This window comes from Python bivittatus, unplaced genomic scaffold (assembly GCF_059951505.1).
Source record: "Python bivittatus isolate LINGU-HERP-01145 unplaced genomic scaffold, Pbiv_v1 ctg000980_np1212, whole genome shotgun sequence".
NCBI lineage: Eukaryota > Metazoa > Chordata > Lepidosauria > Squamata > Pythonidae > Python > Python bivittatus.
Window position 1 is genome coordinate 48533504 of NW_028277125.1, and position 25612 is coordinate 48559115.

The window sequence follows — 25612 nt, forward strand, 5'->3', positions numbered from 1 at the left end:
TTACTGGAGACATTTGGCTTTGATAGCTCTGCTCTTTACTAAATAAATCTACAGCTAGGAATTACAGTGATAGCTACTCTGTATTTAGGCATAGGATGTATCAAAAATTGAAGACCTTTGTTACTGGCTGAGTCTCTCTTACCAAAAGCCTAGGCTTGGCTTAGTGTCTTTGTGAGCTTGACAGCTGTGCTTTGTCTCTTGTAGGCCAGAGGAAACCTTTAGGCTCTGAAGCTACAAATCTTTGAAGAGCAATAAAACATGCAAGTGTATAAATAAAAAATGAAGTAGGAAGAAACTCCTTTAAAGATTCTGGAATCTCTCTTCTTCTTCCCCACTGACCACCCTGCAGCCAAGTTAAAATTAAGAAACATACAAATAAGGAAACCTGAATGTCATAATTTATTGGCTTGGTCTAATGGAAAATTGTTTAACATCACTCATAACTCATGATCTTTCCCCTGCAGTGGCATAAGTCATGGTAATTGCTTCGTGCCCCAAAGGGCAAAGAAATATAAAGATTGGAAGTAATAAGTCTTTTATCTTCCTTAACAGGACATGCATATTATCAGCACAGATGAGAATCAGGTGTTTGCTGCAGTTCAGGAATGGAACCAGAATGACACATACAACCTCTACATTTCTGATGTTCGTGGAGTCTACTTCACTCTAGCCTTAGAGAATGTTAAGAGCAACCGAGGACTAGAGGGGAATGTTGTCATTGATCTTTATGAGGTATGCACTCAAAGTCATCATGAGGCAACTTGTCCTCTTGTAAGAGTAAATATCACTTCCTGGTATTTAATTAAAAATACTGCTGTCTATTACAAGAATAAATGAAGATGGATCTGGATTTGTTGATAGATCTCTAAATGCTTTCAGAAAATAGGCAAGATTTCTTACTCCCAATTATTTAATTGTACTAGAAACATTTATTCATATATGTAATGGAATAGCTAAACTTTGAGAACGCTCAGTCTCAAAACTCCTTTTCTCTGAGTCATAAAATCCTGGCCCTTCCTTATGCTTTGGCAAGTTAGTAGATCCTGCTGCTAACATCTATCTTTCAGGATTATTTCACCTGGCATTTTCCCACAACCCCTTCTGACTCTTCTGTAAAAAAGATAAAGTCTCTCACAACAGGTGCTGTCTTTCTGGGAATTAAAAGTCAAAAATACAAAAGTTGAAATAACTTCTGTATTGTAACTTGGCTCCCAGCTTTGAAGCATGGGAGTAGAAGATTCAGCCCTTCCTCTCCCCAATCTGGGAGATAGACTAGTCTAACTAGAGAAAAAAAGAGCCCCCCCTTTCTCTCTATACATACATACATACAGTACATACATACATACATACACACACACACATACATACACACATACATATACACATATATACATACATACACATAAACACTATGGAAATTCTTTTCAACCATATACTAAATATTGTGTGTGTGTGTATACACACACACACACACACTTACGTACGCATACCTAGATAACATATTGTGGTGGACCATAATTTGTCTTTGTCACTTTTATTTTTTCATTTCGGTATCTTGGCTGTCCTATTTAGTAGGAATATTATTTTACAGCCTCATTTGTATTTGACTAACATAAAGAGATCAAATTTTCTGATAATTTAGAATGGATGGATGATTGAGCTCTTTGCAAGTAGCAAACATGATCCTATACTTGCCTAACTACACAATAGATGAGATTGAATTTGACTCTACCAGTCCCATCAGGAAAGCCAGTGCCAGTCCTGATTTCTGAAGCAGAATAAACCAGAGCTTGAAAAATCTGAAAGTTTGGAAAGAAGGAAAGGAAAACTGGTCATACTGTCAAAGTGTGGGCTAAGGAATTAAGCTCTAGTTGCAGGTGCTGTTCTGATTTTGAAGAGTGGTACATAATATTGTAAATAAATAAATCTTTTCACACACACACAAGAATGGAGGGGAGATTGGGATTTAATCAAGATTTACAAGGGCTGGAGTTGTTGTAATAAATATCCCTTCCTTTTTATCAGGAGCACATTTCAGAATTAGAGTTATGGCATAAGCCAGCAATGTCTGTAAATAAAGAAGAATAAAATGGGACTATGAAATTCCTATGATGCAGAAGCAAAGGTTTTAAGAGTTCTGCTGCCAAAAAGGAATTCCTCTGGAGATGAGATTAAAGTTCTCTTATGCGCTCTTAAAAAGCAATTTGGTTTTTGATAGGATATTTTGCACTCACTTCCCTGGTGAATTTCCAAAATAGGTCTCTATCTATAGTTGGGCAAAGACAGAAGCCTTTATAAGAAACATTTGCTGTACTTGAGATTACATTCATTTTCTAAACCCCCCCCCCCCCCCAACCTTGTTCTGAGATGTTTTCTTATTTTTCTTCCAATATGAAAAGTAATTCAGTGAGGTGATTTGTGGAATAAATTATATTTTATTCTCTTAGAATGAGCTAAACTGGGGCAAGTTTATGGAAGGGGGGAACCTAAAAGTGGGCACATCAGTGGTCTTCCGTCTTTAATATTCTTTAGAATATATAATATTCCCAGAACTTCTAGCAATACATTAATGGTCACCATGCTGGCTGGGAATTCTGAGAACTCAACATCCAATATACCTGCAGAACTTCAGGCTAAGGTACGGTAGCTTAGTTAACCCTAAAACATTTCAAAGATTCCAGGAAACTGAATGTTTATAGAATCTGAGATTTATCAGAGTGCTGAGAAACTCTTATAAATGTGGAAACTGACACGGCAAGTCACACTGGTTTCTCTGGTAATATCCACACAATTAATTCCATTTATTACTATTATTATCATTATTATGATAATTTATCACTTATAAAACTAGTGGGCACTGATTTAGAAATTTTAGAATGAAAAGGTTGTATAGACTTGGAGCTGTAAAATTTGACTTGAGAAAGCTATGTTTGTTTGTTTTTCACACAGTGGGAAGAACAGCCTATCTTTTTTTTCCCCTTCAAAATTCAGGTGCTTTAAATATCTCAGCAGGATGCAAAAGGAAAAAAAAACCTATTTAGTAATTTATTTTCAGCTATATAAATCAAATAAATAGTAAACATTTGGTTATTTATTTATTTGATTTATATAGCAGCCCCTTCAAAATGACTCAGTATCATTTATATCAGAAAATATAAGCTATAATTTAAAAATACCAACCCCCCCCCCACCAATTTTCATGAATCCTCCTGCTCTAGTGCTTGGAGGGAAAGTCAGCTCTTTAAGGCTTATGAAAAGCAAGCAGAGTCAGGACCATCCATATCTCAGAAGGAATGCTATTCCATAGGAGAGGCACAGCAACAGAGAAGACACAACCACAAGATGGGATTAAGAGACGTGACCCAGAGCATGCCAACCCTGTTGGATCTTATTGGATGGGCAGAACTGATAGGAGATGGTCAGTCCCAAACACAACATGATCCAATGCCATGAGGGACTTTAAAGATAATAATCAGCACCTTGAACTGTACCCAGAAGCCCACTGGTAACCAGTGCAGCCCGTAAAGTAGAGATGTTATATGGGTGTACCAAGGTATGTCCATATCTACTCCTCTACTACATTTTGGACCAGCTACAGCTTCTGGGTAGCCTGCAAGGGCAGCCCCAAATAAAACACATTGCAGAAGTCCAGAAGAGAAGTGATCAAACCAAGGTGTGAGTGACCATGAGAAGGGCCTCCTGATCCAAGAGAGGGTACAGTTGGCAGACAACATGGATTTGTGCAAAGATCCACCAAGCCATGATTCCAACCTGCTCTTTGAGCACCAGTCATGAATCTAAGAGGCCCCTTGGATTGTACTGGGTCTGTTTGAGAAAATGCAACCCTATTCAGGACTGGAATAGATGGGAAATCTCTGAATCCAGGAGGTCTCAAAATCTTTTGAAGCACCAACTACAGACTGTAGTTCCCACAGGCCTAAGTTCATCTGGTAGCATAGATGGATGCAGCTTAAAATCTACTGTCAGCTATGAAGGAAAATAGCTAAATATTCACATTGTTGCAGTCCTGATTACATTGCATGATCCGGACAAAATGGCTTCCTCTCAGATCAGCATCCAGCTATGCCATTGGCCTGATCCCACTTCTGCTGCTTTCTACTTTGTGGCACCCAGTTGTCCTTGCATTTGGACTCCAAGGTCAGGCATATTCTGGTCACAACTGCCATACCTCCAAGCATCCAAGTGAAGTAACCACCACTATCAACCAAGTCACACTTGCTGCCACTACTCTGCAACTCAACAACAAGCAGCTGATCAGAAGTGTCTCAAATATCAATTACATTTTTTTCTTAAGTGTCAGGATATTTTTGCATCTTTTTTGCAGTTTTGTGGAAGTTTCATAAATGTTTCAGGTATGAGTATGTCAGCCTCCTATCTACAAGGATAATGACTTTATATATGTCTCATCTTTATATGTTGCCTTTAATTTATATATTTTTTAAAAAAATGTATTATTGGGAGAAATAGCAACATCCCTTGGTAATTCTCACAGTTCCAATTCATAAAATATCTGGGTCTCCAACCTCTATTGCAATATTTTTAAAGTTCTTCCATTTCTGGTACTTTGCATCCCATTCTTCAGTTCATATTTATATTTACTTGAAGAATCCTGAAGAATGCATTATTTAAGTGTATCACTCTTCTTCTGAACAGAAAGATGACATGGGAGCATATGAAACCTTGTGTAATACTGGCTTGTTTAGCCTGCTACTGATTTGAATCATCCCAGTCTTCTACTGCCTAAAATGCCCAAATTAAACAGTGAGTTGCTTTCATGCTATGTAATTAGCTTTTCAGTTGATTTTGGCCATCACTAAAAACAAATGGCTATCTTCCCCAGCTGCTAGATCAAGGACTGGCAGCTGTACACCCACACACTGATGTACATATGTGCCTCTTCAGACACACAGAGACATAATACATGCATTAATCTCTTTCCCTCCCTTATTCTCTCTCTCAGCAATCTTGAATACTGTTTCTTGGGGAAACACAATGAAATATTCCCACTCCTAGCAACCCTGCTTATATAACTTCTCACTGCAGAAAACCAGTAATTTTCAGCAGATTCATTGAGAAGGGAAAAGTATCTTCCATCCTTTTAAATCTGATGAAGATTGCTTGTTTTCTACTGCAGTTAACAGTGGTAAGCCAATTCTTCTCTAATCAGCTAGTTCATGATAAACAGATCACACATTTTCTGCTTCTTAAAACCAGCAATGCATTCCCACTGACTCTTGATCATTATGATAAATTGTTGGTGAATTGGGCAGGAATGCCTGAGGTTTCGTGGACAGTACTTTTCACACCAAAACTTTCATGAAGGGTTGGGTCCTCACTCTGGCTAATTCTGGACTAGATGGAGCTTTGAAGTAACCCAGTAGAGTTCTTCTTATTAATTGACTCCAGAGTATATATTATGTAAAGTACTTAATTTTATTTAGCAGCTTGCTTGAATGGAATGGTTTTCCATTAGAAATCATGCCAAGAAAAACTGAATCAATTGATATTCCAGTCTAATTTTATTAAGAATAATTTACACATGATTTCCAGATGACCTGAAAGTGTTCCTGCTAGAGTACAGACATTTGTCATTTCTGCCAGATGATTAGACTGACACTCTGGATGCCAACAATGGGATGAAAAACCATGCCTTAAAGAATAGATGCATTATACATGTTCATAATAGCACCTCTTAATAGACATAGTCACAAAGGTTTTGTTTAATTTCCCAAAGTTTTGAATTCCTCTGATATCACTGATTGTCCAACATGGAATGTCCAAGGGACATTCTTTTTCAGGAAAATGGCTCTAAGGAAACAGAAAATAGTTTTTTTAGTTGCTGGTGCTGAATACATTTGCTTTAAGCAACTCTTTTGACTTCTAATTAAGTGTTTATGCGTTACTTAACTGTGTCTTGTTGTTGCCTAATCATGCAATATGGTTTTTCATCTCTATCATTTTTCCTAGGTAGCAGGGATCAAAGGCATATTGCTGGCTAACAAGAAAGTAGAAGACCAAATAAAAACGTTCATCACCTACAACAAAGGAAGAGATTGGCGTTTGCTACAGGCTCCAGATTCTGATTTGAGAGGGGACCCCATTCACTGTCTGCTGGTCAGTGATGGAAAATTTCCAAGCTTTAATTTGTGCATCAGTTTCCCAAGCCCAAATATAAAAGGAACTTATTGATGCCAATGGAATGCTTTCTTGAAATCCAGCCCTGTATTGTTAATTTATCACTTAATAGTTCCATCCTCCCCAAAAAATATACTTCATGGGATCATTATGAACATTAAATAGCAGGCTGTGAATTTATCTTAAATGTCATTGCTTTCTACAGAAAGAGGGCTTGGAAACATTACTATTTAATTATATTGTTTTACTCTTCCAACTTTAGAAGGTGAAGTGATTTAGTAATTTTATTTCATAAAGTCAGACAAACCAATTATACCATATGATCTGAACTGCTATTTGCCATTGCAAGAAATGGGAATGGAAAGAAAGCTCTTGAAAAATGGTGGGTGTCCAGCAAGTTTCTAGAGAAGGACATTTCTATAGTTGTACAGAAACCACAATCTCTTTCATGTATTACCTTCATGTGTTAACCCACATGAACAAGCAATATTAATATATGTTTGGAAATTAATTGTTGGTGGTAGTTGGTGCCAGTGACATAGGTCAGGCTCACCACATGCTATTTGTGAACAATGAAAAAGTGAACTATAATATCAAGAGGATAGATTAGTCTATACACTCAGGGTGCATTTATCAATGACTATGTATATGATTTCTCAATTCTTTCAGCCTTTCTGTTCCTTGCACTTACATTTGCAAGTCCCTGAAAACCCTTACACTTCAGGCAGCATTTCAAGCAAAGAGACAGTTCCTGGACTTCTGGTTGCCACAGGTAAATAAATGGAATTGTTCCTGCTCTTTTCAAATGTATGTCTGTTTTCCAAACACAGCTCACAGACAATGTTATCTGCATTTGAACATTTCCGGGGAAGCACAGCTATAGGCATAGCATTCATTCATTCATTCATTCATTCATTGGGTGCCTTCAAGTCAGTTTTTTTGACTCCTGGCAACTGCCTGGACAAGTCCCTGCAGTTTTCTTGGCAAGATTTTGAAAGTGGTTTGCCAGTCCCTCCTTCCTAGAAGAGAATGACTGGCCTAAGGTCACCTAGTTGGCTTCATGCCTAAGTTGGGACTAGAATTCACAGTCACCCACTTCCTAGCCTGATGCCTTAACCACTAATCCAAACTGGCTCATAGGCATAGCAGCATTCCATAAAAGACTGCAATAAAATAACAGATTGATTTTCAAAAGCTATATTCATTTCATGACTAAAGCCACCAAGAATTTAATTGGTTCAGATGGGTTTGTGGATTTACACACATCTTAAAATAGCTACATTACCTGCCTATTCATTCATACATACACATGCACACACACTCACACTCACTATCAGCATTTTCTCCAAAGCCTTGAGGTAGGGGCCTGAATACCAGGAGATCCTTTCCCCAGCCTACCCATAATTTGAATTCTGCTGAGGCTCTTCTCAAAATGTTTTCTTTACCATAAGTGTACTTTGCAACAACAAAGAGAAATGTGGTCAGATTTTCACCCCAAGTATGGAATGCCCAGCCTATAGAGATGTTCTTGGTACCTGTATCATATTATTTTTGGTCCCATGTTATGACATTTTGTTCTGAGCATTTCAATCTGAAAAGCCCTTAAACTGTTGTATTTTTTAACTGCTGCTTATTGTTATGGTTTTATTGTATATTTTAGGGTTTTATTAGTTTTTTGCTGTTCATATTCCTGGAATTTAATCAAGGAACACACATGTTTTAAACTAAACATACACTGTATGTCTGTGTTGAAAATAGAACTGTTATAGCATTTAATCCCTCTCCTTTTGTATGTCTTTTAAATGGATGCTTCACATACATATTTCATGCATATTTTATATGAAGATGTTCACAATACCTGTTTGGAAATGTTTCCCTTTCCAAAGGGAGTAATATATAAGAATATAATTCAAACATATTGTGATGTAGGGCAGGAGCAAAGCAACTATATCTATCCAAATATGATATCTGCCAAGTTCAGCATAATTGTGACTGGTTCGTAAGTTAATGCATAAATAGGTTAGGTTATTTATATGTATAAATAAATAAATGAATAAAATGAATAACAATAAATAAAATTATTTATTCAGAGAGTTATGGGTCTAAACTATGGCTGAGGTTGGAAAGAGTGATGCATCTCCATCACTTGGTCGCAGCCAAGAGTTAAAATCAAGCTCTGCTGAGCTCCAGGATTTTCCCCAATTATTTTTTGTGGATTTGGGTTATCCTAGATCCCCTCAAATGGAGAGAGAAAATAAAACTCAGATTTGGAAGAAATAAAACAGTATGGTTCCTATATAATTGCACTGGTGATCATGGAAACACCCAGCTCATTCTGTTAGGATCTGAATGGCTTGAGCCTTTAGTTCGCTCCAGTCTTTCTCTATCCCTCTGCCTTGCCATCTCTATTTATTTTTGTTCTGTTTGAGGCCACTACATGCCATCACTGTGCTGCTCCTCATGTCAGGGGCAATTACCTGTGAAATAGCATCGATCCATGCTGCTGTACCTAAGAGTGACCCTTCTATCCACTCCTACACACTATTTTACTGCCACTTTGGACTATTGGCTTGCAGTGCCTTCATATTAAAACAGCAGTTCCATATTAAAACATGGAGGTAAATCCTGGAAAAGAGATGGGTATGACCAGGGATAATCATAAAGCATTGAAAACAACTAGGTGTTTGTGCAAATATTATATATACTGAAAGGATACATTTTTAGAGTACCACAGATATTTGGTTACTATCTAGCCTGTCATGATTTCTCTTGAGGCCTGGGAAGTTACAGAACGTGGAAAGGAAATATCTCCCTCAGACTGTTATTCAATGGCACAGTTTCTTGGAAGCACTGCCATGTTACTGTTTATCCTGCTGAATCTAAAAAAGGATTGCTGTGGATTATTGCATCCCTACTCTTAAGCAATGCTCCATTTAAGCTCTCTACTGGCATTGTTATGGTTGGGAAATGTTTCTTGCATAGAAGGCTGCCCTGGAGTGACTGGCAGCAGCTGTGTGTACTCTTGGGCCACTCCCTTGCAATAAAACTTCACAGAGATGCTGCCAAGGAATTACCAGTAGCTGTACATGTGACAGGAATTTAAGAGCTATTATTCATAATTGTTCTGCTTTTTCCCCTGTTAAAAAGAACTTGAGAATGCTTTGTTGCCCTGTATTTGATGTTCTCCGTACTTGTCCGTGAAACCTATCTTTAACTGATCACAGGATTCTAATGACAGCCTGTGATAATGTTAAATGCCAGCAGTGCCCAGGCTCTGGTAATTAATCTGACAGCCATCACAGCACCTGTATGTCTGCATTTGCCTGCTCACAGTAGGTTGTCTCATCAGGATGGCCATCGTCATCCAGCTTGATGCAGGGTTCCCAGCATGCTTAGTTCAGCAGGAGCTGTCCAAGGTTACTAAAAACTTGTTGAACGGTTGTCACTACAGATAACTTGTGTTTATAACTTGGAAAGTTTTCTGTATTTTCCCCAAAATGTCAGCCAGCTGGCATATTGCTGCTTATAGGAGCCTCAGCTATTATTCAATTATATTCATGCCCATAACGAATTTGTATATTGCCTATCACATGCTCAGACCTAAAGCATAGACAGATCTCTTTGACTAGATTGGTAGGCAATAAGGTGGTAGTCTAATGCACATAGCTCAGTCTAAGAAATGTCAATGAATTGATAAGTTGATAGTTCTGTCAGACCAATTAGTATCACCAGATTGGATTTCTAATATAATATACTTATTTTCTAGATGAGGAGGCCTGCCCTATAAATATACAGCTAGGACTGTCTATAGTTCATTTCTCCCTTATACCATCAACCCATATAGGAAAGACAAAGATACCATCAACCCATATAGGAAAGACAAAGACAAAGATATAGAGAACTTGTCAAGTTCTCTATACAAACTTGTTGGATTTGACATATAGTAAGAAGCTAGAATTGATTTAGATTGGGTGGATATTGAAATGTAATCCTTTCAGTTATGCAAATACACAGGAAAACACACACACACACACACACACACACACACACACGCAAGACCTTGTAATTTGATTTAGAACCATACGTGGATCAAACCTTGAAGGAGACCGCAGATCTTCTCCTTACACACATCCAATTGTTGTGTTCTCCTTTCCAATCAAGAAAACTCCCCTTTGATTATGAAGATGGTAGGCAGAAGTCAACATTAAGAAGTCTTTGGCTGCCATATGTAGAAGCAGGTGTGCTGGTTTTCAGCACAAAATTGTGGTTTTGTGCATGCTATGTGCAAAATGTGGTTTTCTTGCGGGGTTGGGGAAGGGACCATACATCTGAAAATGCCATCAAATTATCAACAGAACCAACTTAACAGACATTTCAGATGGTTTTAGACAGTTATTGAAATAAAATACATAGTATGCACCATAGATGAGCTTCTCTTCGCATAATTTATAAAGTATAAGAGTATCTTTTTTATTCAAGAATTGCAGAGGGAAGGGGTTAGTGATTTTTATAAAGCAATCACTAGATTGGTAATGAACTCCAGAATGAAGAAGCTGAACAGAACTGTTTTTACTAGGAATCAAACTATTAGTAAAGCTGCAATTTTCTCTCTAAATAAGAACATGTATCATGGAGATATACCGAAGATTCAGACTCACAATGAACAAACTGCTTACTGAACTATAATGACCTCTAAAAAAGGCCATAGATTTAAGAATGGAGTTCATAAGAGAAGTTAGAAGTGAGCCGGAGTTTTTGTGTTCAGGGTTGGGGGTGTGGGTGCATATCTATGTGTCACCATCCTAAAGGTAAAGAACATCCCAAATACATGGTCCCTAAGGAAACCATAGAATCCCCCATTCTTAAGAGGCTGGTAAATTTAAAGAGAGAGAGCCAGATATAGAATAAATCCCTGGATTTCTATTGTAAATATCTGTAGCAGTGGCAGAGCTTGAGGTTGGGACACATAGGACTAGGCAATGTGTACAGGCAGATTTCCTTGGGGATTCCTGGTATATACAGAAGCCTCATCAGCTTATTTGAAATAGCTATAATAGTCTCTGTTGAAATTTTATGCAGAGTAACAATTCTTGAATTTTATTCATTAAAACAATTAAATTGTTAAATTCTGTAATTTAATAGTTTCTACCAAGAACTTGTCATATGATTTTTTTGTATTAATCATAACCCTTAAGTTTCAGGTTTTATTTTTAGCAATGTTAAGTATCTTTGCAAGTTGGCAAGCTGCACCCTCTTCTCACTGGTAGGAATGTGTCAAGCTGCATCTGGGCTTTCATTCTTCATTTTCCAACATTAAATGTCAGAAACTCAATTAACATTTTCATTAGTGTGTATTTATTTGCCTGCACTGAAGTGACAAAAGTCCAGGATTGACTTTCTCTTCCTTTTATTTTTAAGATAAAACAAAACAGAAGAAACTAGTTTTCATTCAGCCATCTTTTCTTACGCTGAAGTAACATCTTCCAAAGTTAACTTCACTATCAAAGATGTAATTTAGGAAATAATAAGTGTGGCTTGAGTTAATACACCTCAAAGTAGCTTTTCCCAACCTGATGTCCTCCAGATGTCAATACTTCTCAATCCCAGGCTATTGTAGACATAGGTACCAAATTGGCACCAAACTGGAGAAGCATGTTTAAAGAACTTTAAAGTCAGATTGCTGTAGAAATGTCTTTTAGATAAATTGACCAAAGGCTTATGCCTGCCTTCCCCAATCTGGTATGCTTCGATTGAATTGCATGTGATTTCATTGGTTCTGTTTGTTTCTTCTTATTTTATGAGAGTGTTTAAAAATACAGAGGAAGCGGATTATCTAGACTTGTTTCAGGCAGGTTTTGGACCATGTCAGACACAAACTTGGTCATGCTTTTAGATGACCTGTAGTACAGCTGGGATGGAGGTGGTCCTTCTACCCTTGTGCTCCTTGATCTCTCAGCAGCTTTTGATAGCATTGACCACATATCGTTCAGGGCTGGATCTGGGGGTTGAGAGTAGAGGTCACCATTTTATGGTGGCTCTCTTCCTTCCTTTGAGGCAATTTTGGTGTTGGTTGCAGGGAGAGTTTGCTCCCTAGACCCTTCCTTTGTGGGGTGCCACAGGGTTTGACTCTTTTTCCTCTCCTATGCAGCATCTACATGAAACTGCTGGGTGAGGTCATTCATCATTTTTGGGTTTGGTATCATCAATACACTGATGATATCCAGTTATATGTTTCAACCCCAGGGGAGGCCGTTGAGATCTTCTGTCACAGTGCCTGGTGACTGTGTAAGTTTGGATAGGGATGAACTGTCTTTGATTCAATCTTACCAAGAATGAAAGTCTGTGAATGTTAGGGCCACCTAGATCTGGGGATAGTCTATCCTTTATCCTTGGATGGAGTAGTAGTGTGCAAATGAGTGAGGTCCAAATGAAGTGGCACAGTTGCTCTGCTTAGTAGAAGCAAAACCACTAAGTAGAAGTTTGAAGGAGTGCTTTGTTCCAAAAATTAACCAATTAACATGGTCCTTTTAAGACTGGTGCAGCCCTGTTGCAAATAAACCCTGTAATTATTCAGTGCGAACATAGATCTATAGGACCAAGTCTTTCAATTACGTAGTTCTACATTTTTATGTCTTTATTTCTATACTTACTCTTTTTTGGGGGGAGGGGGATATGCCATTATTAAGCCACACAGGAGCTTATTTGTATATATCTCCTTATATTTCAGGCAATGTGGGTGGAGAATTGTCATATACTGAGGTTGGCATGTTTGTTTCTTCAGATGGTGGAAATTCCTGGAGACAGGTAATTCTTGCATAAAGCTCGCTGGACAGGTTTTTCTCTAACATATTTATTTCACGTTTCTTGGGAGGAATGCATGGTTCATGCTGTACCTTTCATATTTGCAGATCTTTGAGGAAGAATACAATGTATGGTTCCTTGACTGGGGTGGAGCACTTGTGGCCATGAAACACACATCAATGCCTATTCGACAATTGTGGTGAGTTTCTTTTCACTTTTATCATGCTGCTTGCTGAGCAAGGATCCTCCTGCTGGCCGATCCAAAAGTGATCACTACATGGTTCTTTGCTGCTGATAGTAGGGTTTGGACAATATAATTCTGAGGTCAGTTTTGCAGGGGCACCCATTTTTATTTTGCATGGATTCTTTTGTTGAACATTTTTCAGAGGTTACAAAGAGCTTAGAATAACAAATTAACTAGAAAACTATAATGGGCTGTAGGAATAACCTTGAGAAACAGGAGGAAGAGCCACAGTGGTCAGATAAATGAAATCTGAGTCCAAAGCAGAAAGGTAATTTGAGAAAAATCTTAGACTTCACCCTCCCTAATTCTCTTGTAGATAAAGCCAGGGAGGGGGGATGCATATTCAGACTTGCAAGATTCTGTTACTATAACCCTATAATAAAAGTAGCATTAGTATTCATAACTAGTCTGGTCTACCTCAAAGGGCTGACAAAAACACCTGGAACAGATTATAAAGCTCCAGAAAGCAAGATGGCAAGAAACCCCATTTTCAAATGCACACCAGAACCACAGCAGCAGATAAAATCATAAAAATAATAATAATAAAAAAAATAGAATATACTGGAATGTCTGGCAAATAAGTATCTTTCTACACAGTGCCAGAGTAGCCTTAGAGTTAGTGCCATTGAGGGAAGCAGTATTCCATAAATGAGTTGACCTCAAGAAAAAACCCAGTTGCCAACCCATTTGATTTCATAGCCACCTTTTTTTTTTATGATACATGGAATAATCTGTACAAAGCACACACACACACACACACATGCACCATATTTCTATGACTATGACAGGGTTGTGATGATTTTGCTCAGGAAATCTATCCTTCATTCCGCATCCTCATAGACATTTTATTTAAATGCCAGCATCCGATAGTAAGACAGGAAAACTTGTGGGAGGGAAAAATGATGATGACTTGCTTAAGGCTATCTTATTATTTCATCTATTATATATCAACATTTTTATATCCAACCTTTCTGAACCAAGGGAATGTTGAAAACAGTGAGCAGCACAGGAATCCACCTGCATATTAAATCAACTAAAGCCAAATGCAAAGAACATATTCTTATCCAACTCTGCATAGTACAATCCTGCCTGTGTATTTGTCTTTTTATTTACTTGACTTATACCCTGTCTTTTAAAAGATTCCCAGCACAACTTTTAAAAAGTCAATAACAAAGAAAAACAAATCAAAACAGAAATAAGTCATACTGCATTTCTGGAGCTAATATTCAGGCCCAGGACTGCAGTCTCCATTGATTATGCAATGAACAAATGTCATCAGAAGAAACCACACAAGTCAGCCATGGATCCATGCATATATCTAACTAGGCTATTTCTCTTTGGTTTACTGATGGGGTAGGATTCTCTGTGCTATGCTGGTGAAATGGAATCCCCATCCATACTTGCAGTTAGCACTGCTGCTTCTAAGATATGCCTGATGTTATGCTTTTTCTAATGGGTTGATTTTGCAGCTCCTGAAGCTTTTAATGAACAGGATTATGGGGTCAATGGGGCAGCTTTCAAGAGTTGGTATTCTCAACGCTGTACGTGTGAATTAAAATAATCTTGATGAGACAGCATGTATGAAAAGGGTTGAGAAGCAGTTTGTCTAGCCATAAAAGGATTCTCCATTTAAATGATTCCTTATAGGAAAAAGTGAGGAGATTCTCTCACTTTTGTTTTTCACCTTTATTTTGATCTAGCCATATTTACTGATTCATTCCCTGTAAGCGTTTTATTCATATCTTGTATTTTTTTTTAGTGACATAGCATTTTGTGCTGTTCCAAAACCTTAGTTTCAGACAAACAGCACATCAGTGCTAAAAATCAGCCAATAAAGCACTAGACTGTATTGTCAGTCTAGATGTTTCTGTTTAAGACTCTGTATTTCAGTATCTAAAAGAACTGACCTAATTTCTCATCAGCCATTCAATTAAGCTTAAAAGGAAATGCACACTTCCCATGAATGTTCCCATTAAGGGCTGTCATGAAGGATTCATGACACAATGATCTCAAAACAACTGAATATTAATGACACAGATAATTGTTCAAACCAAACTTAAGTTTTGCTACATTATATATACATCTAAATTATCTCTGTCAATCTCATTTTTCTGAAAAGCCTTTTTCTGAAAAAGGGGATAGAACATAATTATGGTCAAAACAATATATAAAGGTCAACATTTTCTTCTTACCTGCAAGGCTCTGAAAAAGCAGAGCATGTTTTATCATCCATGTACAGCTGCACGTGGCTGGGATGTGGGAATGAGGAGAACTCATTGAGTTTGGCTGTTTATTTAACATACCTCTCCCTCATTAGGCCTCTTTAGATTTCAAATGGGATTATCTGGTAACCTTTCCAAGGCTAAATAGAATTGGATTAGATTGGATTGGATTATTGCTACATACTGCTTGAGTTTTTTCACATCTTCTGCATTGATGAATGGGGGGATGGTTAGACGTCTGTGGCTGACAAGTTAAAGTTTTATTTAACTTGGTGAACAGTGAGATACAGATGAAATGTAGTCTGCATCATTTCATCTGCAAAAAATCAAAAGGCATACCAAAGAAGGTCAGCACTTGTTTTCCATTGTCCTGGAGAGAACAGCATGGAATAATGGATAATTTACAGGAAGGCAGACTGAATGTTAGGAAAAAGCTTCGTAACGGAGCAATACAAGTGAGATTAATTACCCATAAAGGTGGTGGGCCCCCTTTGTTGGGCATGTTCAAACAGAACAACATAGCCATCTGTCAAAGCGGCTTTAATTGGAGTACCTGCCCTGGGCAGGGGCTTGATGTCCCCAAAAGTTCCAATATTAGTACTCCTAAACAAGTAGATGATGGCTTGTTTATTAATATTGAATTCAGTACATGGATGCAAGAAATGCCCATCTATGGTGCTTTTGCACATATTCATTCACTACTGTTTATTTCGGTATTAAAGGACCATTTTTAAAATAAGATCTGCTATAAAGAACTTTGCATTTAAATCATGTGATTTTAAAAATAGTTTCTTTCAAAGCACATTTACAATGCCCATTTTCCTCAAGATATTTATTTTAAAATGAATTTGAAGCAAAGAGTTGCACAAAGGACATTTTTGAAGGGCAAAAGATTAAGTTTCAGAGTATAGGTTAGTTCATGAGGTGCAGATCATATTTCATAAAGATGGTCTCAAAAGCATCCTTCATTCACTGGAAATATTTTTCCAGCTTATTAAATCAGTTGTGTTATTGGATCACAGTTCTGATTTTTCTTTTTAGTTGCTGGTCACGATCGTAGAATCTTTCACAATGAAGTGAGAACAATATATAAGTCATATCACAATATGGTTAAATCTATGAGATTTCTGCATCTCACAGATTTCACATTTATGATCATATCTAGGAACATAAAAAATAATGTGCATTGTTTCTGCCCAAATCTCATGAGATTTTGGTATTATTTGCATAGATCTCATATGAGAAACCAACATGAATTCAGCCATTGATTGACTGATTGTCCACATATGCCATTCAAAGGTGTTACAGATGTGTAGATATCCTCAGGCACTGTGTTGCTAATCCCTCACTTTGATAGAGATTTTATTTAGGTTTACAAATCTGAAAATATTGTTTATTTTATGGGACAACTGCAGTACATTTATACCGGTCTTCATTGGTGATGAAGCCTATACAAATTGAAGTACTCATGTTAACTTCATGTTTAATACAATGTTTGTTTGCCACAAGAATTTTGCATGGTCACTTCCAAAAAAGAAGCGTAGTAGAATCTTATAAATACCACCGAAACTGAATCAGAAACCCTACCTCAAGCATGAAAGAAACAGACAATAATTCACTGCGCAGGTTATTTTATATGATCTTCCATTTTCCTCTAATCAGAGCAATCATTTTACTCAGGCACTGCTGTCTCTTACTGACTTTAATCATTGTGGTGCATTACTCCTTCAAAGCACGTTGAACCAGAGTATTAATAATATGGAAGATTGATGCCTATTTATAAATCCAGCTACTCAGCCGAAGACATTGTTTAATTACCTTGGAAATGGCTCCAGTGAAACCCTTTCATGTGTACTTATCTCATCTCTTTCAATCTCAGGGTGAGTTTCGATGAAGGAAGGACCTGGAATAAATATGGCTTCACATCAGCACCGCTCTTTGTGGATGGGTCCCTAGTGGAGCCAGGCATAGAGACTCAGATAATGACGTAAGTTGCAGACTTAAACAAGATGCCTTGGGAGACAGTAGAGATGAGCCATTTAGGCCAGGGTTCCTCAACCTTGGCGACTTGAAGATGTGTGGCTGGCGGGGCAATTCTGGAAGTTGAAGTCCACACATCTTCAAGTCGCCAAGGTTGAGGAACCCTGATTTAGGCCATCCATCAAACAGAATATCAGGTTGGTTCCAGGGGATCTCAGGGTTGCCCTGCAGAGTCTGAAATCTTATGCTAATATATCATCTATATTTGTTATTCCTGTAGCTTTAATAGTACTGCTTCTGTTATATATTTCCATTGCAGATTTAATTTAAATGTGTGTGATGCTAAAACAAACTACCAATACTTACGGAGCCAGCAGTATTTAGATCACTAATCCTGTTTTATTTATGGCAATCAAGCAACCTGATCATGCTGGATATTCCCATTTTCATATACTCATGTAACATGAGAAAAAAAAACTCTCTACGTTGCCTTGCACTCTTGTTATTCAGGCATAGAATAGTTAAGTTAACACAAGTTAACACAAAGTGACTTTTTTTTCTCAGACCTTAGTGGATTGACCTGTGTCCATTGTGATCATTAAGATAAGCCTTTGTAAGGAGTTAAGATCTAGGTGATGCATAGAATAGGACTACCAGAACAGGAGAAGTTAAGATTTTTGCAGCCCAAATCTGATTGTCACAACATACAACATCTTCTCTTTGCCAAATTAGTCCATGCTATCATGCCCATGTTAAAGCATGTTATTAACTGGGACAAACAAACAGATAAAATCAGTAATAACATAACCATTTGAATATACAAATTAAAACCTCTGTGAGATGAAAAATATTTCCAGATGTTTCTTTTTATCAGAAAAAAAAAATCAGAGATTTGTTTTTGCCAGGATTATTACAGTTATACACTTGCTACTTTTCAATACCGCAGCTCATTGGGAACTGCCCTAACAATTCTATCAGGCAATGAATATGTCAGTAAAACTCAATCTTCTTTTATAACTACTCACCTTGAAAATTAAGTGGACTATAAATCCATCAATGTACCTGGGTTCCTGAAATAAGTGAAGGTTTGCAAACAAGGGTCCAAGGCTCAAGATCAGACTTGAACCTAGAGTTATAATTTCTTCACTTCATATTTCATTGCCACTTACCCTCTCTAAATAGGAGATCACTTCACACTTTATCTTTAGCCAGAAATAAATCAAGCTATGTCAAATGTTCCATTTAAAGACTAAACAATCTTGATGGTTTGATTTATTTATCTATCTACCTATCAAATGGTCAGAGTAATATTTGAAGAGGCTTGGTTTAATCACTACTTCCTCCTTCTCTAAGGCTTTGGGAAATAATGGCTGGCTGGTGGCTCCTGATATCTGAAATAGGAAACATGGTCTCTTGATAACTACAATCGGCTGAAAAGTTTCCTTGGTTTATATACAGCAGTCACTCAGATGGGTGTATTTTTGTTTTGGGAGTTGGGGAGAGGTTGTCAGACTTCATCTGGGGTTGTCTTTTTAAAGTAAGGGTATTTACATTTTGAACTTTAAGCCTCCTGGTCTTAGCAAGTATTTCTGAACTAGTGGTACAAAGCCTTCCCTGTTACTGGTTTTGTTATACAGTATTTCTGTTGCAGCTGCCACTTGCTATCTGTAACAGCTTACCGGGTGGCCTCCTTCATACAGATTTATCATTGCTCTCATCCACACTGACTCTAAAAGGGTTGGTGAAGCAATACAAGTTCAGATACCTGGCTCTGTAATGGGGAGGTGGAACAGAGATTGCTTCATATTAAGCAAAAGGAGACCATTAAGCAGATGGAGGTATGACTCATTTCCGCTACAGAAACTCTCTTCTAGTACATCAGGGACATGGTTTGATACATTTCTAGTCTACTCCACTCTTTCTACAAGGAAGAAAAATGTCTTACCCTGAAAATATGGTCCAAGCAAACAGCTTATTTTATATGATAAGCCACTGAACATTATCTTGCCTTGACTATTTCATACTTGAGAGAGTAAGTTTGCTTAGATTTCTTATTATGGTTTCAGTTTTGTCCTTGGATATATCAGGTAGATAAAAAGCTACAGTTTCACATAATACTCATTTTTTAGTTTGTGGGCAGAAACAAGAATTCTGGTTTCTCTCTCTCTCTGTGCATGTAAATATCTGGATTTTATTTGTAAGCATAGTTTTCATCTGGAGCAAAATGGAGTGTAAATAGACATTTTTTTTCTATTTGCATTTTCATATATGTTTACCTAATTTTGCATTTTCAATATGCAGACCAAAATGGTTAATCTTTGAAAGCACAAATCTCTGGATTTTATAGTACAGTTGTCCAACTCATTGCCCCCCCCAAAAAAGTATAGAAAAATGCACCTGTTTGGAAAATGTGTGCCTTAGAATTGAGATTTTCATGAAAATATGCAACTTAAAATGGATTATAAGTTGGAGAAATTACTGGCCATTTTGCCTATATATAAAACTTTGCAGCTCAGAAAAGTATATGAAGTTTTGTGCACTTCTATGACAATTATTTTCAAGCTGATATGGAAACAAGACAAACTGGATTTAAAATTGGGTAACAAGAGAAACAGAAATTAATAGATTAATCCATCCATCCATCCATCCATCCATCTATCCATCTATCCATCCATCCATTTATTTATTTATTTGATTTATATCCGCCCATCTCCCCCTAATGGCGGACTCTGGGCAGCTCACAAGATCCATTAAAACAATAAATATATACAAAATTGCATAAAACATGAAAACTATACAAGCATTACCAAAAGAGAAGAAAACGTCCAAGAGGCTGATGGTTACCAGAGCTGCAGATGACAGGCCTCTAAGGGGCTAGCCATCCCCATGCTTGGTGTCTTCCCTCCCCACCCCAGGCCATGTGCAGAGCTAGGTCATCAGATCTCTCTGGAAGGCCAGGAGTGAAGGGGCCAATCTCACCTCTGGGGGCAAGATAAGCCAATATAGAAGGATAATAGCTTAGTTTTGAACCTCTCTCTCAACAACAAGCTAACAGAGCAAACTTAGGGGAAAATGTGGGGTCCATCTATGAATGAAGAGGTTCTTATATCCATGGATTCCATTCACATTTTTCCCATCTCAGTGCAACAGAAGTGATGGCAGTAGCTTCTTCTGCTTTCTTGTATCTTTGTAGATGCTCACCCTCAACACCTGGTGAAGAAGCTATATTTTTCTGATTGTTCAGTTCCTTTCCCCATAATCTTATCTCATCTCCATCCAGTTTTTTTTCATCCCCTTCCCTTCCCTGTGCAATTACCCCTTTCATTATGACAATCTCCATTCTGAGCTCTCTCCCCTCCACTTTTTCTTTCAAAGGAAAGAGGATAGTATTTATGAGTCTATGTAAAAGAGGGAGTACACATACAGTATATGTGCACTAATTGTGTGGGAGAATTGAACTGACATCTGCAATAATTTGCATTATGTCTTTGATAACTTTAATACATAAATAATATACTATAAAATGTTGTGAGTTATACAGTGGTACCTCGGGATACGAATGCTTCTACTAACGAACTTTTCGGGTTACGACCAGCTCCGGCCGCAAAAATTTACCTCGATGTGCGAACTCCGCCTCGGGGTACGGCCATTTTTCCGCCCTGACACGTGGTCCGCGGCCATTTTTCCACCCCTGACACATGGTCCGCGGCCATTTTCCCGCCGTGCGGCGCGGCGCCTGGCCATTCTCCTGCTGCGTGGCACGGCGCCCGGCCGTTCTCCCGCCGCACCGCACCCAGCCATTCTCCCACCGCGCGGTGCCGCGCCCGGCCTTTTTCCCGCCGTGCTGCGCGGCGCCCGGCTGTTCTCCCACCCCTGACACATGGTCCACGGACGCCAGAATGGATTAACGGTAATTACATTGAACCTTATGGGAAAATTTGCTTCGGGGTGCGACCAAATTCGGAGGGCGGAACGGATTAACCGGATTTACATTGAACCCTATGGGGAAATTTGCGTCGGGTTACGACCAACTCGGGATACACCCAGAGTCACGGAACGGAGTAAGTTCGTATCCCGAGGTACCACTGTACTTTAATATTTAATGTAGATTAGGAAGTAACAGACAACCTCTACTGAAATGTTGAGGTCTTACTAGGGTTTGTTTGTTTGATCCTGGCTTTGCCATTTGGAGGAATGTGGCTTCTGGTCATTATGTATAGCTGTGCACCCATCCATATATACAAGCATGCCATGTGACATAGTTGTAAAGAAATTTCTAGCATTGATTTCAGTTGGAGATGGCAACCGTAGACTGACATGATGGGGAAGCTGAATATTAAACTGATTTTTTATATGTGCCTATAATTTGCTGATAGCTATACTTCCTTTTTTGTGGGGAGAGGAGATCATCTTTTAGTGTAAATATCTAATGAAGCCTTGAGATCTTCCATCTGTCCAATACAAAATACTGATGAAGCATTTCATCAATATTGTCCATACCAAAATAGAAACAACAAAGAAAGCCTGAGAAATGATTTGTGATTACTTTTAATCAGCTGAAGGGAGCATAAATACCAAAGATGTATCCTTGGCCTAGCTTGCAGATATTCCTTGTGACCCACTGGCTAAGCAAAAGTCTTGATGGGAGCAGTTGCACATATGCAGGTTCCATACTGTATATTTGGAACATATGATTTCATTGATATCCCAGTTGTGTACAGAAACAATTGTTAAGTGTCTGTGGGAGGGGCAAGGAGGGAAAAGATTTATCTGGATGGGTTGAGACAATGTGGCTCTTTCTAAGCTTAAAATATGTATTAAGGAACAAAGAAGATCAAGTAATAATTAGTGATAACCACCCAAGTTCTGTTTTAAGGCTTTGATTTTTAAGAACCACTTTATGAGTCAATTATTGCTTGTAATATCTACAGTATAACGAGATACTGGTTATATAGTCCTGCTTTATAGACTACATCCCAGATTAATTTGTCTTATTTTTTAAAAAATAAATGGCATGCAGCTTTCTTGCATAGTGGCATTCAGTAAGGCAGCAATACAAAATATTAAAAACACATCAAATTTTTACAACCTTTTAAACTCATGCACATTTAGATAGATAATTAATCAGCCAATCACATATTTAATTGCTCATGAAATTTCACAGTCATCCTTTTCAAACCTAATTATGATCAGTTTCCTAATCCTGAAGTTGGACAAGGAAATATCTAGCTCTGTTTCAAAAGCTCAGGGCTCAAATTTCCTAAGAACAAATTTACAAGCAGTTTCTGTTCCGTAAACATTTGCATAATGAAAAGATGGCTTGAATATACTCTGACAGAGGTAAACTAAGTTTCCACTCAGTTTTCTTTTTTAAGGTACAGAAGACTAGACTCTTTCAATTAGTGCCTGGTCTAAACTTCAGAAGCTAACACTGCAATTCTACACATGTATATTCTACATTAAGCTCCTTTGATTTCACTGAGTTTATGCCCAGGTAAAGAAATCATACGATTGGATACTCAACTGAGTACTCTGTACAGAGATGGCCTTGAAGAAGGAATTCAACAGCCATTAGGTAATACCAGTTTAACTGTGAAAAGGAGAAGAGAGTGAAAAAGAAACTCAAGAGTGTTCCGCCTTAATTCTCTTTGGTATAAGAGAAGAGAAAGACTCTGTCAGGCTTTCAAGATTGTCTTATTATGCCCTGCATCAGTAAAATAGAGTTCCAACAAAGTTCCTCAGGAAGTTTGTTTCCTGATCTACCTCTAAGGGTTGACATCAACTAACCTACACCCATATTTTATCATTTCACTGAAACTTTGGATCACTTTGGCCTTGGGAAAGAACTGAAAACTTTAGGAAAGTACACGTAACAGAGTGCGGCACATTGTTTTTATTTTAGATATCAGTCTTGTAGTTTTATTCAAAATAATAATAAAAACAAATATGTTCTGAAGCCTGAGCATCTGTTACTGTTTAGCAAACAAGAATAAGTTAAGAAAAGAAATACATGCTTGGGAAAAAGAAATAAAATAAAATAAAATAAAATAAAATAAAATAAAATAAAAAACACCTACCATTAAATATTAATGCCCAGACTCCTTCTACTTGTGCAGAGCTATTTTTTACATAATTCTTTAGAAGCATATGTCACATGAAACTATATGGAAACATTGGGAAACATTAAAAGAAGGAGGAGGGAAAAAAAACCCACAAAATTTTAAAGCTTTGGTTTGTCATTCAGCAAATGCATGTTGGTATCCCATTCATGTCTTTCCCATTCTCCTCACAAGTGTAACCAACTGACTAATCTGTAAATCCATCCTGAATAGAAATGCCCCCTCCCTTAGTAATTATATGTTCAGCAGCCTACTTCACTAATTGCACTTGGCATCATGCAGTAGCTCAGAGATTGCTCCTTGGCATATCATTTGCTGTGTTTCCACACTTGTGCCAACCTTTTAAGGAATGTGCCTGTTACATTGTTAAGCAGCTGAATGACCATTTTCTAAAAAGTCTAAGATTCTCATTGTAACTACTAAAATAAATTAGCATTCAGTCGTTTATGGCTATTGCCCATTTTCCTCTTCATTATTTCAGAGAGGTCACCACTAGATGCCAATTCTTTCCTCGTGCATCTGTAAACATTTCAGACAGACAGCTGACAAAGAAATAGCTTAATCTGAAGTATAGCTATGCTGGGCTTCTGGGGAGGTAGGGTGAAATGAAGATGTCTCTGCGAAAGCGGACCTGACAACCACGGCAAAAGCCAAGAACCAGTTAGTAGACCAGTTCCTTGGAACCTCTCTGGATAAGGAAAGGATGGGAGATTGCCTACATGTGCTCCAGATGGCTGCTGGAAGAAGACCACAGCACAGTGGTACAAGAAGACCACAGCACAGTGGTTTTCTGCAGGTTTGAGTACCAAGAGATGAAGCCATTAGCCATCTTGCTTACAACCGCAGCAGAGCCTTTTAAAGGACACTAAGATTGCAAGCCTCACTTTCAAATCACTTTTGGAAATCTTAAAGCTATTTGACACCTTTGGAACAACAAGTTTGAAAAGTCATTGTGTGAGTTTATCTTCAACTCTGAATAAAAGAAAAATTTATTATAAGGTTAAGAACTTTTTAAGAAATAATTTTATTAAAGATTACAATTTACAACAATAAAAACTAATACAAACAAAAAATAAAAGAATACAAAGGAAAAATAGAAGGTACAGAAAAGAAAAAATAGAAAAGAAAGGAAAAAATAAGAATATAGTAAAGAAAAAGAAAAGAAATATATAAAGACTTTCCCCTTCATCACAAGTATACACAATTTTAGTAACTTATCACCTTCTCTTAAAATATAACAAATGACCTCTTCTTCCCATATCCCATCTCTTATCTATAAAGAAATCCTTAAAACTTCATAGTTTCAGTCCCGATGTCAGCAAAAGTCCATTAAGGGTAATCAGAGATAACCATATACCTATTTTAGCCTTGATCAAATAAACTAACTTTATATTCCTTCCTTTTACTTCTAATAATCTTGATCTTTAGTCCATTCAAATAATGTCCTAGAATTTGATTTCTTTTCACTTTTTCTTTGTCCTTTCTCACAAAATTCTTCAAAGCTTTAACAAGTCTCTTTTTAAATCCAATATAGGAAAATTATTCAGGTCACTCTCTTGGTTTGTTATTTGTATATCCCTTTTAATTGTTAAGACATCAGCCAGTTTCTTTTGTATGTCCAGTGTAATGTCTTTTTCCATGTCATTCTTGTAGCCTGTCATTTTTAAATCCACTTTCAAATTAATTTCAATATTTGTGAGTTTGAGTATTTTTCTTTAATTGTAATCTTTAGTTCTGCTAGTTCCTTCTAGTGTCACTTTTTAAAATCTTTTTTTTTTTTTTTAAGAATTCAAAACAAAAACATTTTCCCACAGGAAGGATTTTTATAATTAATTTCAAAATCTTATTTCAAATTTATCTGGACCCTTAGTCCATTTGTAATTTTCTAAAATCAAAGTTTTAATCATTGTTTTACTGTTCATTCCAGAAAAAAAATGTTTAAGTCCTTAGACTTGTCTTTCAAACTTATTTTGCTAAGGATTGAAAGGGGGGGGGGGGGGGAGCTCATACAGTGCTGTAAAACCTGTCAATCTGAAGGTTCCTAATAGCTGAAAAGCAGTTAATAAGCCATTTCCAAAAGTGATTAGAAA

At 37.4% G+C, this 25612-nt stretch overlaps 1 protein-coding gene across 1 annotated transcript in view; it reads left to right on the forward strand.

Annotated features, from left to right (window-relative positions):
* The window catches only part of SORCS3 (sortilin related VPS10 domain containing receptor 3), a 525782-nt gene that overhangs the window by 418918 nt on the left and 81252 nt on the right, over nt 1-25612 (forward strand). The window contains exons 9-14 of the mRNA XM_088132244.1: nt 553-732; nt 5989-6135; nt 6826-6928; nt 12884-12960; nt 13065-13156; nt 17303-17410. Of these exons, the coding sequence (XP_087988370.1) occupies nt 553-732; nt 5989-6135; nt 6826-6928; nt 12884-12960; nt 13065-13156; nt 17303-17410 (707 nt within the window). The remainder of the gene's footprint in view (nt 1-552; nt 733-5988; nt 6136-6825; nt 6929-12883; nt 12961-13064; nt 13157-17302; nt 17411-25612) is intronic.